Here is a 17,129-nt window from a genome sequence, read left to right as displayed (position 1 = left end):
TTTTTTTTTTTAAAATAGCAAAATCACTCGCATCAGCCTTTTAATCCAAGCTAGAGGCTTTGAAGTTTTGTTTTTTTGTTGTTGTTGTTGTTTTTTTCCCCTGATGAGGCATGGAGAGTTGCTGTGTAATTGTGAAGAGAAAACCCTCCTTGAGGGAGAAGGGAAGAAATCAGCCACCCTTTTGGAAAACTCTGTTTTTTGCCAGGCAGGGTATGGACAGGATTTTCCACCTTCCCTGGCTCCAAGTTAAGGAAAGAAGCTGAACTTGCCGAGTTAGGTATTCTACTCTGCCCCTGAGGGTACTAGGTCCAGGAAGGTAAGCATATCTGGGAATAGTTTCCCCAAATTCATATTATAATTAACCTATTAATAGACTGGCTTGGTCCCACCCCCAGCACTTTGGCTGTAACTTTTCTTTTGGGAGACTTGACTGCATAAATTATCGTTCCCTTTGGCAGTGACTCAGGGTAGGGGGGAAATGAAAATTAAATTGGAGTCTCCGTGAAGATCATGCCAAATCTGTTTACTGACTGCATGGCTGCTCCTGGTGGAAAGACTTGCTGCACAGGGGAATGCTTTATGGTGATACGCGTATGGGTAAAGAGGAGGGAAGAGAGTAGATACAAGAAAGGAAAGCCTGGGAAAATGTGAGAGGTAGGGTGGGGATGCTGGCAGGATTTGTGAAAGCAAGAACAAAGGGAGACAAAGTGGTGGGAGAGAGGAGGTAGATAACTTTTCTTTTGAGGCACTGGTAGTTTGAGCTGAAGCTTTGATTTGCAAGCCTTATGGATAGGGACATTGGTGGCACCTGTCATTCACAGTTCAGTTTCTGCTGGATGGCTCAGAAATTATATAGGAAGGACACTGCTGGAAAAAAACCCTCCTGTCCTTTCATTAGGATGCTAAATGTATTCTCTTCTCCAGTGAATTGTCTTTCCCCACCCTAGAGTGCTGCTAGTCTAGATGGCTCAGGAAAATGAATAGCTTCAAATGCACATGGTAATTACTGATCTGTAGCTATAGACTTGAGTGTTCAGCCCCAGTATAGTCTTGGTTTTCTGAGGTTAAAAATATTTGTTAGCGAGTCTTTCTCCTCCCTTTTTCTCTTAAGGGAGGATGTGAGGAGCACATGACAGTTCATTCATGTATTGGGCTATGTGAAGCACTGAAGGATTCAGGCTGCTTTTCCATTCTCCCTGGCATAGGTTTACCTTTATGAACAAGCTATCTGAGAAGCTAATCTAAATAAGAGAAGCTTAGCACTCAGAAATATTAGCTGCATGCGAAAAAAGTCTGTTAGTGTTGCCTGTCCCTCTGTGAAACGTCTGCATTTGGGTGGACTTTTGCTGAACTGTGGTTTAAAAACCCAAGAAGGGGACAGGTGCTTCCTTAAAACTGGTACATGGCTCTGCAAAGCCTAGAGGAGTTTTCATTATCTCAGTGAGACTCTTATAGCATGTGATTGCTCACAGACATGAGAATCTTGTAGCATGAACTTGCGCACGCCAAAGGAACAGATGTACAAACATTTACTGGAAGGGGAGCCTGTCACCAAGGCGAACTGAAACAGCTACTCTGCTGCCTCTTTACTTGGTGCTTGACCCTCAGGTGATGGTCACCCTTAAACATTTAATACAGACCAGGAGTTGTAACAGAATTGTGTAGTGGAAGCTGATGCCTCTGCTGAACCAGGTCTTTAGGGTTAGCAGTCTTGTATCTACCGAACCTGTCACTTGTAAAACTGTTCTCTGGGCTGTCAGTATTTACTGACCTAATCTGATAAGCTCTCTTACGTGTGTCTCTTGGTGCCACTGGAGCCACGTTCCCTAGTAAGGGTGGGGAAGGTACCAGGAGTGAATACAGGGCTAAGGACTGGGAAGAAGCAGCTTTTTCATACCGCAGCTTGCATTTGTAAGCCTTTCACAGAGTTGGGTGTCTGATCTTGCAGCAGTTAGGTGTTGGTCAAATATGCCTCCTCTACCAAGGGTGACATTTTTTTAATTAGCAAGAACACATGGTGCGATATTTGAACTGTACAGAGAACTCTTGCCTAGACTTGTGTCAACACTTGTCTTTCTAGGTTGTGCTGTCATGAAATCTCCCTACCCCACAAAAAGGAAAGCTTGCATGGCATATACAGACAGCTTTGTTCCTGTTTTCTAGCATGGTGAAATAAAGCAGCTTAACTACTGGTTTAATAAACGGGATATCTTGCCTGGGGCAGGAGCTACCATAATCGTGCTGCGTTCTGGTGAGAGAACATGCACAACGTCCGTCAGGTGGTCGGAGGCGGGACTGCAGAACTCTCCATGTTCCCGTTCTTGAGCTTGCAGCACTCCCTGTCCACCGCTGTACGGTATAGGCAGTTGAGCGTTAGAACCTTTGGCGCATAGGCAGTGCTGTACCTGGCACTCTGGGCTTGTGCAATCCTTCCTTCTGCCCTCTGCAGTATGCATGCAGTTTGGCTTGGACTTCATTTCCAGAGGAGTTGAAGAATTGCCTTGACCCTCCTTTTTCTATGGAGTTTCTTCAAACCTCACCATCTTCAATGGTGATAAACCCTGTGATGAAAGAAATTGAACTAGTGGGTTTTACCATGCTCTGTAGCAAAACATCAGTCCCACTGCCTTGATTATATGAGCTTCCTAGAACAACATGTTCCCTGAACTAGCTACTTGGCACAGCAGTTCTGTCACTAAAGCCTCTTAGTCTACTGAAACTAGCCTTCAGTTCCCAAATGCGTTCTTTCAGTCCTGAAATCTGTTTTACTGCTCCCGTGAGGGTGAGGTGAGAGGATGAGTGCGTGCATGGCCCTCCCCCTCCTCACCAAACTTGATGAGTGCCACTATTACAGAATCACAGAATCGTTTAGGTTGGATGGGACCTCTGGAGATCATCTAGTCCAACCTCCCTGCTCAAGCAGGGTCACCTAGAGCATATTGCCCAGGATCACATCCAGATGGGTTTTGAATATCTCCAGCGAAGGAGACTCCACCACCTCTCTGGGCAACCTGTTCCAGTGCTCTGTCACCCTCACAGTGAAGAAGTTTTTTCTCAGGTTCAGAAAAATCCTTGCGGATTAAATATACTCTCCGCCCAAGAAGTTCTGGATAGCCAGCTAAATGGGTGTTAATTGCATCTGCAAGTGTGAAGCTCCTGAAGAAACTGAACTGTCTGCTCCAGAGCAACTTCTTCAGCACTAACTTGTAGGTGTCAGACTTCTGACCTCCAAGCAGATGTCTTCCCAGAAACAGTTCACGTCACTGAGTATTTAGAACTACCTTTTTGCAACCCATCTCTTCCAAGGCTGGAGTGCTTCTCTGTACTCCCATACTTTGAACTTGCAGAACTCGCTGTCCACAGTTGTGTGGCATGGGCAGTTGAGTAGTAGGACCATTCAGACACCCTATACTATGGAGTAGTGATCCAAGGGAGGGAAGCTCTGGCTTGGGGCGGAGCTATTAATGGGGAAAAAAACTTTTCAGCCTCATTCTTAGTCATTCTTAGTTGCTAGCTGTACCTTTCCCCCTCCCCCCTGGGAGGGCTCTTACCTTCTGGAAGGAGCATATTTTCCTAGGCTCTTTCTTTTTTGTGTATGCCTTTCAGAAAGTTTTATACATGGCTTTACACTTAGCAAAACGAAGAGCAGCTCTAGGGGTGACAGAGCTCAGGGACTTGAAGCATCCAAGGTCATCTTGCTGCCTCTTTCCCCTCTGTTTGATCTTGGTTATGTTGCTCGCTCTTATATGTAGTTCTCCACTACCAGTATGGGGAACCTCCTGTGAGGTTCAATAAAGCCAGATGTGTCAATAAAATAACACTGTAAACCTGAATGGATACAGACTCAGACTGTAGGACCAGGGTGCATTTATACCCACTCCCACCAGCCCCCACGCACTCCCACACACAGCCTTTCCCATCTCTTTCTACAATAGCAGTACAGAGCTGAGCACGCTAGCCCACAGCCCAGGTAACAGTTGTGTTCTGCCTCTGTAGCTGCACCGAGCCGCAATGACTGGTAGCACAGGGTGATTGTTACACCCTGGAGCGGTCTTGCATTTTTGGAATACTTAATACTTTAAAAGTTTACAAGTGTACTTGTAAGTGAAGGGCCTGCAGTCAATTATTAATCCCCTTGACTAGCACAGTATTACTTGCTGTCTGACAGGGAGCTGCTGGGCTTTGTCCTTCTGAAAGAAGTGGTGTGGAAGAAATGCCATTGGTTTCATCTGCAAGGATTTTTCTTCTTGTTGGTTTGCTCTCGCAAAATTAGCGGTGCCCAGAAGTGCAAGAACAGCATGCAGTCCAGCCTACCCTGTACTTAAGGGGTTTGTCATGTCATTTCTTCCCCCCCCCTCCCCCACCCGCTGTCTGTACCCTGCGAATTGCCTATGTGTACCACCCACAGAGACAGATGGTCTCCCTAAGCTGCTGAACGAATTTTGTGGCCATTAGGATAAAAGTATCTTCAAACTCTGCAAAAAAAAAAAAAAAAAAAAAATCCACCCCCTCAACCTTCAACATCCATTTCTTGTGGTGAATGATGAAATACAGATATCCCACAGAGAAGTGAGCTGCGTGCCCTTTGGGGAATGGAGGGGGCTTAGTTTCTGTTAAGTGTGCAAGAAATTGTGAATTTACAATTATCACAGAGCACTACCTGAATTATATGTTTAGGAAGACTGGAAGCTTACTCCTGACCTGACACTGAAGGAAGAGGAAAAAGCTAATAGGGAGTTGGGTGGTAGTAAAAGAATATTCTTTGTAGCAGAACTGAGTTAGGCAATGTTTTAAGTTATAACTTGATCTGCCTTCAAACATTCAGCCCCTTAACTAAACTGCTGTGCTTAACTTCACCATATGCAGTTTAGCTCAAGTGGGGACGTGGGCTGAAACTTTGAGAACTGTTACGGCTGACAGTGCAACAGGTCTTTGTCCCAGAAGGACCCTAGTTGCTGTGTGAAGGCTGTTGACCCTGGTTTGTATTCCTGAAGTCCCTGTGAAGAGTCAGCTGCAGCCTTTTTGGGGATGAATTTGAGGATACTTAGCTCAGAGAACGGTAGAGTGTGTTTGTAAGGTCACCGAGTGTTGGCTTTAAAACGAGACTGCTTTTCCTTGGCAGAGCTAACTGGGGTGGAGTGGGGGGTGGTGGCTCTGCTGTGAAGGAGTGCTGGGGGGGGGGGGGGCTACAATTTCTGTAATCTGAAGTTCCTCCCTGAGCAAGGGCCTGCTGTCGAGTAGTATTGATACTGCCTTTTCAGGTCCATGCACATGGACTGGCACTGAAATAATGCCACACTGCAGTGGGACAAGTATCTGGATGGCTGCTCAGTGCATGGACAAAAGCAGTGAAATTGCACGGCGAGTGTAGCAGCTTCCTCTGTCACTGACCAAAACTAGTTGATTTCAGCAAACAGGTTAACTAACCGTGTTCAAATTTGTGTTTAGGCCAGGCTTAAAACACAGCTCAAATGTTGCTTATGTCATCCTACTTGAGCCCCATTCAGCCAGAAATAACTTCTTGGAATGGGTCTGAGACCTTGTGAGAGAAATCCTAGAAGAAGTTAAAACTGCTGTATTGACTCAAATGACAACCTTCATTCAAAGTCTGGCCACATTAATCCTGTCTCCTGCTGGGAGTCAAGTACGAGGTGATCCTCTTTCCCAAGAGAGTGCTTTGCCAGGCTGCCGCTGGAACAAGAGCTGAATATTTCTTTTTCATTGCAGCAAATGGACATCTAAATGCAGAGACTCCTTACTCCATCAAGGATTTGCTGTCAGTAGAAGCTTTGAACGCTCTCTGTTGTTAATTCCTTGGAATTAAAGTTGCATTTCTTAGCTTTCATTTAAAAAAAAAAAAACCAAAAAAACCAAACATAATTATATATGTAATTCAGGGAGAATTCTTCAGTAGTATTTGCATATTTGCAAGCTGTCTGAAGACTTTGGCTTTATATGACGCATAGTAGTCAAGCTTCAAATTGTCTGCTGAAAACGTGGACTCTTATCAACTTCTTTTCTTGCTCCCCTTGAAAGCTTGTGCGTCCGGTGGGGGGAGGATTGTTTGTTTGAGGGGCGGTAGCGGCTTAGACGGTTTGGAGGCATAATGTACATCGTTGTTGCAGATGTACTAGTCCCAGGGACTGAAAGTGGTAATCTAGGATGTTGTGTGTGCTAGCTGCTGCAAGATTCCTAGATGCTTTAGGAGCAGGGCACAAGCTAGAGAAGTCTTTGGAGGCCAGTGGGTGGCTTGTAGCCCAGGGCTGTGGGAGCCTGGTCTTTTACCCCTTATAGGTGAAAGTTAAATGCCTGTTTCACTTGTATTTTTTTAAATGATTATATTAAAAAACAAAAAAAAACCCCACAACCCCACTGGAGTTGTTCAAAACTCCTTAAATCTTAAATATAACTTCAAGTGTGCAGAAACTTGTAAAAGAGGCCGTGGGTCCCTCATAAATACTTTTTCTCTCTTTTGCAAAGAGGAACTGTCAACTCAAGAGCTAACATTATTTGTTGTCTAACACATCCTAGTGAGTGCAAGGGGGAGAAGAGCGAAGGGAAGCGGAGCAAAGCTTAATTTGGTCTTGTGCTGCAATTCCTTTTTGAGATGAAACACTGGTGTAAGAGTTGCCTTTTTGTTTTGGTTTGGTTTTTGGTTTTGCTGCTTGAGGTTTTTTATCAACTCTCGCTAGTGTTTTTTGAAACAATAGCGCAACAGAGAAGCTCGTGCAAACGGAGTTAGGTGCTGGCAGCTCTGCTGGTTTATTTATGAACCTCAAAATACACACAATTTACTCCTCAGTTGCATAAATGTTTGATTGTAGTTTAACATCACTTCAACTGATGCTGCTACAAGAAAAGAAACTGTTCTGCCAGCCATCTGGTTCTCCCCCAGCCCTCCCAAAGAAACTTTGTCTGGTCGCATGGGATCTGAATGAGGGAACCGATAAGAGTAGTGTGTGTGTGTGGTGTGTGTGTGTGTGTGTATATTTATCTATCTGCTGCCCTGCCCTGCTCATGCAATTTCTACAGTTTTGTTAACTATCCTTCCAGAGCCTGAGGTTTACAGAGAGTTATGGTGGCAGAAGAAAGCTGTGACATGGGCAGAGGGGAGTAGGCAGGATTGCATCCTCCAGTGGCAGAACCAGTTACAGTGAACGGAGTCACGATGCTGTTGCCTCAGTGGGGAACTGGGTTGTGGGTGTGGGTTGGTGCAATCTGCCTGCAGAACCAGAGCAGCATTTGGTAGTCTGTGCTCTGCCTGCCGGTGGCATGCTTCTCAGCTGAGCCACTTGAAAAGGAGAGTCTCATGTTCGTGTTTCTCCTCCCCTACCCAGCAGGCTTTCGGGGCACCAACTGTGGCCCGAACATGAAGTACAGGACTTGTTCCCCAAGCCGTACCCCTTAAGGTGCAGAGCTAAAAACTGTGTACCAAGCTTATTGTTGCTACAGGTTTTGTGTAAAAGTCAGACTGCCAGCTGTGAGGTGGGACTCTATAACTTGAGCCACATAGGTCTCCTTCCACAGGACTCGCTGGCCTCAACGATCTGCTCGGCTGTGGCTGTCTTCACCGCAAGACTGACTTTGACAGTGTCCTTAAGTTTCTCAAATCAGTCTTGAGTCAGTGGAGCGTTGGGTCCAGAGAAGTGGCACACGTTTGGGGTGCTGGCAGCCAGGTGCTGCATCTGGTGCACCTGGATCTGCAATGCGGTGCAGGCCAATTTATTTGCTGAATAGATAAAGAAAGCCTTTCACAGCTTTGGTTTGCTTCAGTGTGAGCAGTTGGTAGTTGGGATTTTTTCTCCCAAATAAGCAACTTAGTATTCTCATTAACTCTCTTGGGGACATGCAGCCACTTTGCAAAACCATAGCATGAAGACGGTCTGCTTGGTATGCTGGGAGCGTGCTTGGAAAAACCCACTTCTGGGTTGGTGTTTTGATCCAGCTGCTGCTGCTCTCGGGGTCTGATTCAACTACTGTTGGCTTCTGAGGGCACTGGGTAGGGCTTGTGATGTGGGTGTCTGGTCAGGCGTTGGATCGTCTCGCTGTGGGTGTCTGGGATGTGGTGGATATGTGGCTGGGCACAGGCAGGGGCTTTGCTCTCTTTTCTGTGCGCTGTGGCAGAGCCTGAGACCATGAGGTGCCAGTAGCAAGGGCTAGCTCTCTGCTTAACGAGAAGGTAGTGCCTTCATTTATTTTAATGTGTTAGATCTGATCACAAGGGAAACGTCTTTAGTATGAGGGCTATTGCGGCACCTGCACATGGCTATTGATGTCTAAGGAACTGGTTGGAATCCAGGCTGAGCGGGTAGCACCTGAAAGCTACTGGTGTCCGTTGGCTTATCCATGAGCTACATCACTTAGATTCAGTGGTTCTGCTTGGTATCTGCATGATGAGTAAGTTGTTGAAAACAACCCCCATCCCACCCCACTGCAACAGGCACGCACACACGCGCGCGCGCACACACACACACACACACACACACACACACACACACACAGAGAAAGAGAGAGAGAGAGAGAGAGAGCGATAGCGAGAGAGCGCGAGAGAGTGCTCCTCCTGCAGGGGCAGTCTTGGCGTGGGAGGTTGTGAGCAGTTTGCCTTGGAGCCTGCTGTCCAGGGCAGGTGGCTTCCTTGGGCGTCTGGGGAGATGCGCACCGCACTGCGTGCTCAGGCTTTCACAAACTGCCCTTTCAAACGCAGTCCCTTGAGCTGCTCTCAATTTGCACTCACGTACTGTTCCCAGCAGATGGGCCAAGGTAATCGCTGTAACATACCTTTGCCACATGAAAGCAAAGGGGAATTTGTTATTCTGAGAGGGGGCTGGAAAACAGCTTTTCTGGTTATTTAAACTGACCACTTGCAATAAGGCATCCTGGCATTACATGCAGTGAACCTGGAAATTAGTTTAGACTCAGCAAGGACTTATGTCTTGTGAAAGAGTCCACCAGATCAGCCTCCTATGGGATACAGTGCTCTGATGCCTCTGTTGTTTCTAAAACTCATGGTACGTTTTTGTATTTTATGTCCTATTTCGTGTTCTATCCATTGAATGTGATGTCTGGGCAACAGGTACCCCTGCAATCTTTACCTTCCTTTGGCACTTTACTGTGAAATGAGGTGCTTGCTGCGTTACTGGGGAAAGTGAGGTGTGTGATGCTGTCACAGAATCTGACCTCAACGTAGTGATCTGCTTTCCCTGATAAATCATTTGATTAGACCATTTGGTCCTTTCTTGGTACAAGAGGGTTGTTCGTTCTTCCTCCCTGCTATCTATTACCACTAATATCTTGGAGTTTTGCCCTAAACAATTGTTCTAGCTGCCGCCTTCAGCTGTCAGAACGGAAAGCTAAGGCAATGTGACAGTTGGAAAACATTAATCTAAATTGGAATTTCTGCCAGTAAAAGCGACTGGCAAAAACGTCCCGCGGGAACGCAGGTACTCTAGTTAACTTCTTCAAATATCAGGCTGGAAGGTCTCTCGGAAGGAGTATCGCAATGGGAGCATGCCTGTGAGTTTACTGGGTTTATATAGCTGCTTGCTAAAACTTAGCACTTTGTACTTCTGTAGCAGCATCTTAGTGCTGGCCTGGGAATACTTTTATAGGATTCTTTAGGGAGGTATTAAATAGTTTGGGTCATATCTTTTAAAGGAGTGGATTTAAAAAAAAAAAAAAAAAGTGGTGATGTCATCCTGTAAAACTGTCTGTTGTAAAAACTTAATTTCCATACTCATGTTTTAATATTTTTATTTGGAAGAGAAGCTAACAGCAGGATTTGTGGTAGACTTGGAGCAGTCCTTCTCTTTTTAGTTCATATTGGAAGGTTGTGGTTAGGCTACCACTCAAAAAATACAAAAATAAAAAAAACAGCCCTACTTTCTACCCCACCCCCCCCATCAGAAAATCTTTAAGTTGAAGTTTTTTCTGCATTAGCGACAAACTAGTGTGTTGCTCAGATCATGTATTGATTCTGATTTGTCTCATGAAACGTGACTTTAGTGTATGGTGTTTTGTGGTGGACATGACAAAATCTTGGAACATACAGTGCAGAAAAGGGGAGACCTGCTATTAGTGCTTTTCCCTCTAGCACAATACTGTATCTCAAACTTGCAGCATTGATGTGGCAATTGGGCAGATGTCTAGTGTTGTGGGGGAAAGCTTAAATCTCTTTTTAAAAGAGGGGGGAGGGGGCGGGAGAACAAACAGATGACGAGTAGCTGCTGGAAAACTATGGGACAGATGCCTTGAGAGCTGTGTTTGTGCTTGTGTGGGCTTCGTATAAATTGCACCATTAATGGATATACGCTTTCTTGGGGTAAAATGGAAGTGTTACCAAGAGGAGCCGTGCTGCCGCCGTGAGACAGCCCGTTACTACACTAAGAATTAAAGAACTGACCTTGCAAATCTCTTGCCTGCCTGACCGAGTGCCGGAAGTTAGGTATCTAAAACAAACTTGCTGTGTCTTGGTAGTCTGGTGCCTGTTCTGGGCAGGCATTAGGGAGGGTGAGATTTCTGCTTGCCTCCCTCGGCTGAGCAGAGACTTCAGTTGTGGTTTGTCTAACAAGAAAATGTGGTTTTCCTGTTCCTAGGGGCTGTGGTCTTGTTCCCTTCACTATTCCAAACTGAAACGCTGTTGTAGCTATGATTAAGGCATTTTTTTCTGCTCTGTTTGTTTGGCCACAACTGCTGAAAGAGTTTCTTGTCTTGGCATCTCTGCTGAGTTCTGACTCCTGCTCAGTCTCTGTTTACTTGAGAAGACAAAATTATAAACTGAAACATTGCTGCTACCGCCACTGTTATAAAACATTTCTGCACAACCTCAGTCCTCTTTGGAACCTTGTTTCAAGAAGCTGCTTGGGAAGGACAGCAAATGCCAAATCTCGCGCGCTCTGCTGGTTGGTAGGAAACAGCCTGTGGCTTGGCAATGTTGCCAAGAAAAGATCTGTTTGGGCAGCCTGTGTTGGCCTAACTTGTAGTTACGGTAGGAAGAGGGGTGCAGGAAAGTCTACTCAGTGGATAGTATAGGTGGTACAAATAGCTTCTGTTGCTGTTTTCAACAGAGATGTTGTTTGTGCAGGAAGCATTTTAATTTTGCGTTTCCAGTTTTATTTCTGAGCCTTTGATCCTGGTGTCTTTGAGTGCTCTGGAAGAGCAGCTGAGTAGTGAGGGACCAAGTACCTTTAAACCCCAACTCCATGCCTTCCGAAAGAGTATGTGGATGAAAGGGGTCTCTTGGAAAGGAGATGCGCTTATAGGGTAGGTCTGGGAAGCTGTAGGAGCTTTCTGAGCATCTAAGCCTATTGGGTATGAGCTGACAGAACTACTAGAGCATAAGAAGTGCTGTGGATGAGTAGGGCACTGTTCCAGGATGCCTGAGCATCTCCTACAGCAGATGATCTTGATGCAATTGCAGGCTGGAGACAGCCTGAAGTTCAAAGCTGGCTCTGTCAGGGAGAGTACTTTGTGCTATTCTTGCTCAGCTCCTCTTTGAGGTACTGAAGCTTCCCAACTGGTTGTGGCATGCGTTTAGCGTGCCCAGAGACCTCAGTTTGTTTTGATGCTCTGTCTGTTTTGGAGCACTTGGAAAATGTTGTTTGGAGCAGATGACTGTGTGTTGGGAACCATTTGATTAAATAACCTTAGGCTTACTCTGCCCTCAGCCCTCAATTAGCACAGCAGTGATCAGGCCTCTCTGACTAGCCTTGTGGATTTTAGATGCTTGGCTCACCCAAAACTCTGATGCTGCAGGACTTACCTCCACAGCACGGTTAGGAAGTGGATACTTCAGTAGCAAACAGCTTAGCTCTTTCTGGATGTGTATTTAGATCTGTATCTGTTGCAAATACTTCAGGCACTCCTTTGTTTTCAGTGGGTAGCAGTGTCTGGCTGAGGTTATAGTGCCATAATAGGCTATGTTTTTAGCTCGGCAGCAAAGCATGACACTGCTAAAATCATGTGAGTGACAGCTGTTGGAGCCTGCTGAATTTGGTGTTAGTGTGTCAAATGGCAACTTTGGGCATGCAAGTGTGACTTCTATCTCTTATTCTTTTTCCTTTCTGTCTCTCCTCTCTCCCCTTCCCCCCATCTCAACACTTCAGAAGACCCCAAACCATTTTTCCTGCAAACCTGCAGGGTCCCAGTGCCAATATTTTGATGGTGTAAATTAGGCTTCTTTCTTTGTGCTTTGCTTTGTTATATCAATGGCTTATTTTCCTGGAAATCCTCTAACAAGCCAGTTTCAGTAATGGTGTAGCTATGTCCCTGGCTGCAAATGGGAAGCCAAAAGGGCATCTGAGCCACAGAGTGACACAAGACCTTAAAAACCAAAATGCCATGGAACAACAACTATTCAAGCAGAACTGTTCCATGACTTACCTTTCGATAGGGGGAAAAAAAATGGCAGTAGTTGCTGCCTTTGTGTCACTTAGTCCCCTCCTCCACTTCGCTGGAGACCTTATAGAAGTTAATTCATTACTGTTTGTAAAGGACTTTGTGTTTCTCTGCTGCCAAATGCCACTTAGGTACGCTGGTACGCTGCTTCTGTCGGATCTGCTTGTTTGCTTTCCCTGCTGGCAGCATGCTGTGACATGGCCTTCTAAGAATAAAGGGAGGGAAAAACCCTGAAATGACGCAGAATACAAACTAACAGAATGTAGGCCCTAACCAGTACTTTGTACAAGGAGAATTCAGATTCCACTGGGCCACTGGCCCAGGCAAGTGGTTCTTTCTCATGTCACAGGTTTTTAGAGTGTAAACTGCTCTGGCATTTTTGTTCCTGTGACCCAAATATATTGGACTGGCAGTTGCTCTTTGCAGGACTTACAGAAGATCCTTGCTTTGACCGTCTCTGAACAGACAATAAAGCATTGAAACTTTCTGTTCTTTTTTCCTCCTGCCCCTCCCCATTCTTTTAAAATTGCAAATACAAGGAAAGCCTTAATATGCTGGAGTGTGAAGTGAACAAATACAGTGAACGACATGATGCTGAACTCCTCCTGAGACACTTCTGCAAGGAAAAAGCCTCCGAATGCGGGCTTCAGGAATGCTGCCAGTTTCCATTCCAGTTGGCGTTGGTGCGTGGGCGGAGGAAAGGCTTGCTGCAGCCACTTGGCTTTCGATTTGCAAAAGCAGCCGCGGGGCTGGTCTGCAGTGGAAAGTCCCAAAGAACCTGGCGTCCAAGCTGAGCTTCTGTTGCACAAAAGCATTGAGTCGCTGGCAGGGCCCCTTTCTGCTGCACCGGAGACGACTGCGTCTGGTTGGGGCAGGGGGTTCTTGCCGCTTTGCGGCTCCAGCATGTAGCAGGACTGGCTGTTCTGCGCTGTACAGGGTGAGGCTTCCCCTTGATGTGGGTGAAAAGGTTGAGCAACAGGCCCCAGAGGCTCTGATTCAGCCTTCCCCTCGCTCTGCCAATTATTGTGACCCTTCTAATTTTCCCATCCGTGGCATCTTGTCTTTAATTTTTCTTTTTTTAAAGAGAAGAGGCTCAGTCCAGCTGTCTTCCTAACTCCACATGCGTACAGTGGACTACATGGGAGCCAGACGTTGGCTTACAGAAATTTAGGAAACGACATTGTTTTATTAAAATTGCATCTCTGGAGAGCAGGCCCTCTGTACAGGTGGGGTGTCCTGAGCATGTGAGACTGAGCCTGTACTGATATTGCATCAGTATAAAATAACTGGGCTTTAACTTTCAGGGAAGTGATGGCCACTTATTGCAAGGTAAAGATTTAATTGTATTTGTGTGTGTGTGCGTGTGCGCGTGTGCGTATGTGCACGCAGGCCAATGAAGGTAGGCTGATAGGTTAGTAAGGGAATGGAAGGGGTAGGAGGTGGGGAAAGTTGGCATCCTGATGATAACATTCTCTGTGGGGTCCAGGGAAAATATCTGTGCTTTAAAAAGAATTATTCTCCCCTGGGATGCATTGTGCTTTGTCCTAATGGAGCTGGTCAGTCAACGGAGCACCTCCCAAACCTTTTCTGCTGCTGCGATTGTAAGTCCTAACGCTGTATGAACTGACTGCAGCGCAACCAGAGTGTAACTTTTTTTTACTTTTGTCTTTTTCTTCTCAGTTGCACCTAGTTTTCCAAGTCTGTTTGCCTTTTGAGATGAAATTCTGTGAAGTTTCACTTTTCTTCCTGGAAAGCTGACATGGAAAAACTTGAGTCATGTTCGAACACAGTCAGGAGGGGAGAATGTATGCTGCTGCCACATGACTTCTTTTATGAAACTTTGTTTTTAAACTACGGTAAATTCACAGTAGAAATCAGAAGTTTAGCAGGCAGGAATAAACGAGTTTTCACTTGTTCTCAGTTAGTGTGTATATGTGGGTCAGTCTGTACTTCTTTGTCAAAGGAAAATAATTACCTTGATTAAATAGTAACTATTTATTACATATCGATAGCTGAGTGCTCAAATGAAATCGCTTTTAAGGAACCTGATATGAGGAAGTATTAAGCACAGGCCCCTGAAAGGTGAAGCTCCTTTCAAATGCTCCGGCTGGTTGCAAAAGACCCCGTCAAACTGTCCTAAAGATAGAATTTGCTATAAAAGCTAAATTCGTCATCATAAAGGTACTCAGCTAATGAAAGAAACGGAGATGTACCATAATACTGAATAAAGATACAGCATGAACAAGTCTTGGCCTGTTATTTCCCAGAAGCTAGTAGATGGGCTGGGATCTAGACTTAATTCACGGATCAGCAGGAGAGGGGTACCTGGAGAGTAAGGATGGTGCAGGATATGTGTGTGTGTGTGTGTGTGTGTGTGTGTGTGTGTGTATTACTGGGGTGTGATACAGAAGTTAATATTAGCATTAGGCACAGGAAAATTAAATTGCTCCCCTGAGAGCGTGCGCTGAATTGGTGGCAATGCTGAGAATCGCATTTAGGTCTTAATTTGTTCCAATCTGTTTTCCCATGTTACCATCCTTCTAATGTTTTTTTCCCTATGTTATAACATGTGCAACAATACTTGGTTGCTTTTCTTGTGAGAGGCTTTGTTGGCGAGTGTGAACTTTACAATTAACTGGCAACAAATGCGCTGGCAGTTCTCTTATAATTTTTGTGGGTTCAAAGTGAAATTAACTGTGAGTTCTTGGCAAATTCCACCAAATTGGTGACTTGCTGTCTTAAGACTGCTACTGCCAGCTGAACGCTGTTTTGGGGCATGGAGCCAGAGCAATGTGACGAGAGCTATGTCCTAAATCAAGTGGTGTTTTCTGGTGGTTGTTGTTGGTGGTTTTTTTCTCTATAGCTTTATATTATTTTGAAATACTCTCCTACCATGTGTTGGTAGCAGTGCCTAGTGACATCTCTCTCTCTCTCTTAGTTGTCAAAATGATTGCAAAGGACCTCTGGGTTGAGCTTTTCCTGCTCATGGTGCACGCGTGTTATGTTTTGCTCCCGTGTGTCATCTTTTTATGTAGAGGCCTCCCTTCAAAGGGAGGGAGGAAGTGACACTATTCTTTATTTGGCCCTTCACCTGGGATTTAACAAGAAATCCTGAGGTAATTCATTCCTAGGCAGCTATCTGAGGCAGTGATCTTATCTTGCTGTGAAAGCTGAAAAGATTGGGCTCTTGTCAGTGCTTGGATGGAGGAGATCTGAGGGACTGCAAGGTGCGGCTGGAAATGACTCAAAGGGTAAAGCATCCATACCGAGCTGGTCCCTCCATCTGGGCTGGCCAACCACAGCAAAACCAGCGTGGTGCTCTGCTTTTCAGCCTAGGCAAGGCCTTTGCGTCACAGTTATCGTGCTGCTGAGATGGACTGAGCTCTTGTTCTGTGTTTTCCCAAGCGGCAGGTAGCCTAAAACTTCCGTTTATGCCCTGCTCTTGTTTTACCTTCAAACTGAGGTGAAGGGAGAAACATTCCTCTTACATCTCCAAAATGAAACTTGAGATCCTAGAGAGCCCCCATAGTTAGTAATGGATTGTGAGTATTGCACAATTTCATGGGAGTAGCAACCACATTCCAAACAATGCGGCTATTTCTTCTTCTATAAAACTTTTTTTAAAAGGAAACAAAAGACCTCATGTCATTTTTCGGGCTTTAGTCTTGTTTGTTTGTTTTTTCCTCCCCCCCCCCCCCCTTCCCTAGCATCCAGCGGGCTGCACTGGTCGTTCTGGAAAATTACTACAAAGATTTCACAGTCTACAATCCAGCCTTGTTAACAGCCTCCAAATCCCGTGCAGCCAAGCACATGGCTGGCCTGAAAGTCTACAATGTTGATGGTAGGTGAGGTGAAATGCAGTCTCTGAGACTGGGTGGGATGGGGAAGGGCTGGGTCGGTGTTAAGCTTTGTTATGCACACGTTCTCACCTTCTTGCTTTGCCAAATCCTTGTCTCTTGCTGGAAATCTTCCTGACAGCGCTGAATTTGATGGTTCCAGGTGACTTTACAGCTGTGTTTAGCCCACAACAAGGCTTTTGTCTTAGCCAGGTGAAACAGCCAAACTTTAGGTCAGGCTTAATTATTGTGTGCTTTGACAAAGGCTTCTTTCAGCACTACTGGTCGTTTTAAGCAGCTTCTGCTTTGTCACCCTCCAGTCATCCCCTTGGTTGTGTTGGTATGTTAAGCGTAACTTTTAACCCAGATCAGTTCCCCAGTCCAGTTTACTGCACTGCTTCCATAGGCAGCCTTCAGGGAAATTGAGGAGGTTGGTACCAGTGTAGGGACAAGCAAGTGTTTAGGCAGCTGTTGCCAACGTAAAATGTTCATCAGCCTGTAGCCTTAGCAGTAAATTAGTTACGCCTGGCTTATGCTTGGCCATGCTTCCAAATCGTCATGACGCTAAGTGCTTCATGGGCAAACGCAAAGACAGATATCTATCCCCACGGAGCTTTTAACGTTCTGCAAACCTGTTTCAGGCTTTTGGGCTTTAAAGAGGTGTGTGGGAGGATGGCTGGGTGGATCCGTGTGGATTATCATAGCAAGGAAAACCAGATTTAATTGTTTGACGCTCCTGAACTCTATCAGTAAAAACTAGGCTTGATCAGCAGGATGTGCCCAGCCATCACAGCCTCTATAAAAAATGGGCATGCCTTTGATGGGAGAGCTTCAGTTACATAGCTTACTAGTTACATACTAGTTCAGTGTGGCTGAAATCTTGTGCCAAGGTGTGCTGAG

The 17,129-nt window shown here is 45.5% G+C and overlaps 1 protein-coding gene across 3 annotated transcripts in view; it reads left to right on the top strand.

The window, feature by feature from the left end:
* Nucleotides 1-17,129, top strand: part of VANGL1 (VANGL planar cell polarity protein 1) — a 47,974-nt gene that overhangs the window by 18,162 nt on the left and 12,683 nt on the right. For all 3 annotated transcript variants that reach the window (XM_068958501.1, XM_068958509.1, XM_068958519.1), the window contains exon 5: nucleotides 16,101-16,234. In XM_068958501.1, the coding sequence (XP_068814602.1) occupies nucleotides 16,101-16,234 (134 nt within the window). The remainder of the gene's footprint in view (nucleotides 1-16,100; nucleotides 16,235-17,129) is intronic.

The sequence above is a fragment of the Struthio camelus genome, chromosome 1, assembly GCF_040807025.1.
Source record: "Struthio camelus isolate bStrCam1 chromosome 1, bStrCam1.hap1, whole genome shotgun sequence".
NCBI lineage: Eukaryota > Metazoa > Chordata > Aves > Struthioniformes > Struthionidae > Struthio > Struthio camelus.
Note: the sequence above shows the minus strand (reverse complement) of the source record. Positions and strands in the feature narration are given on the sequence as shown.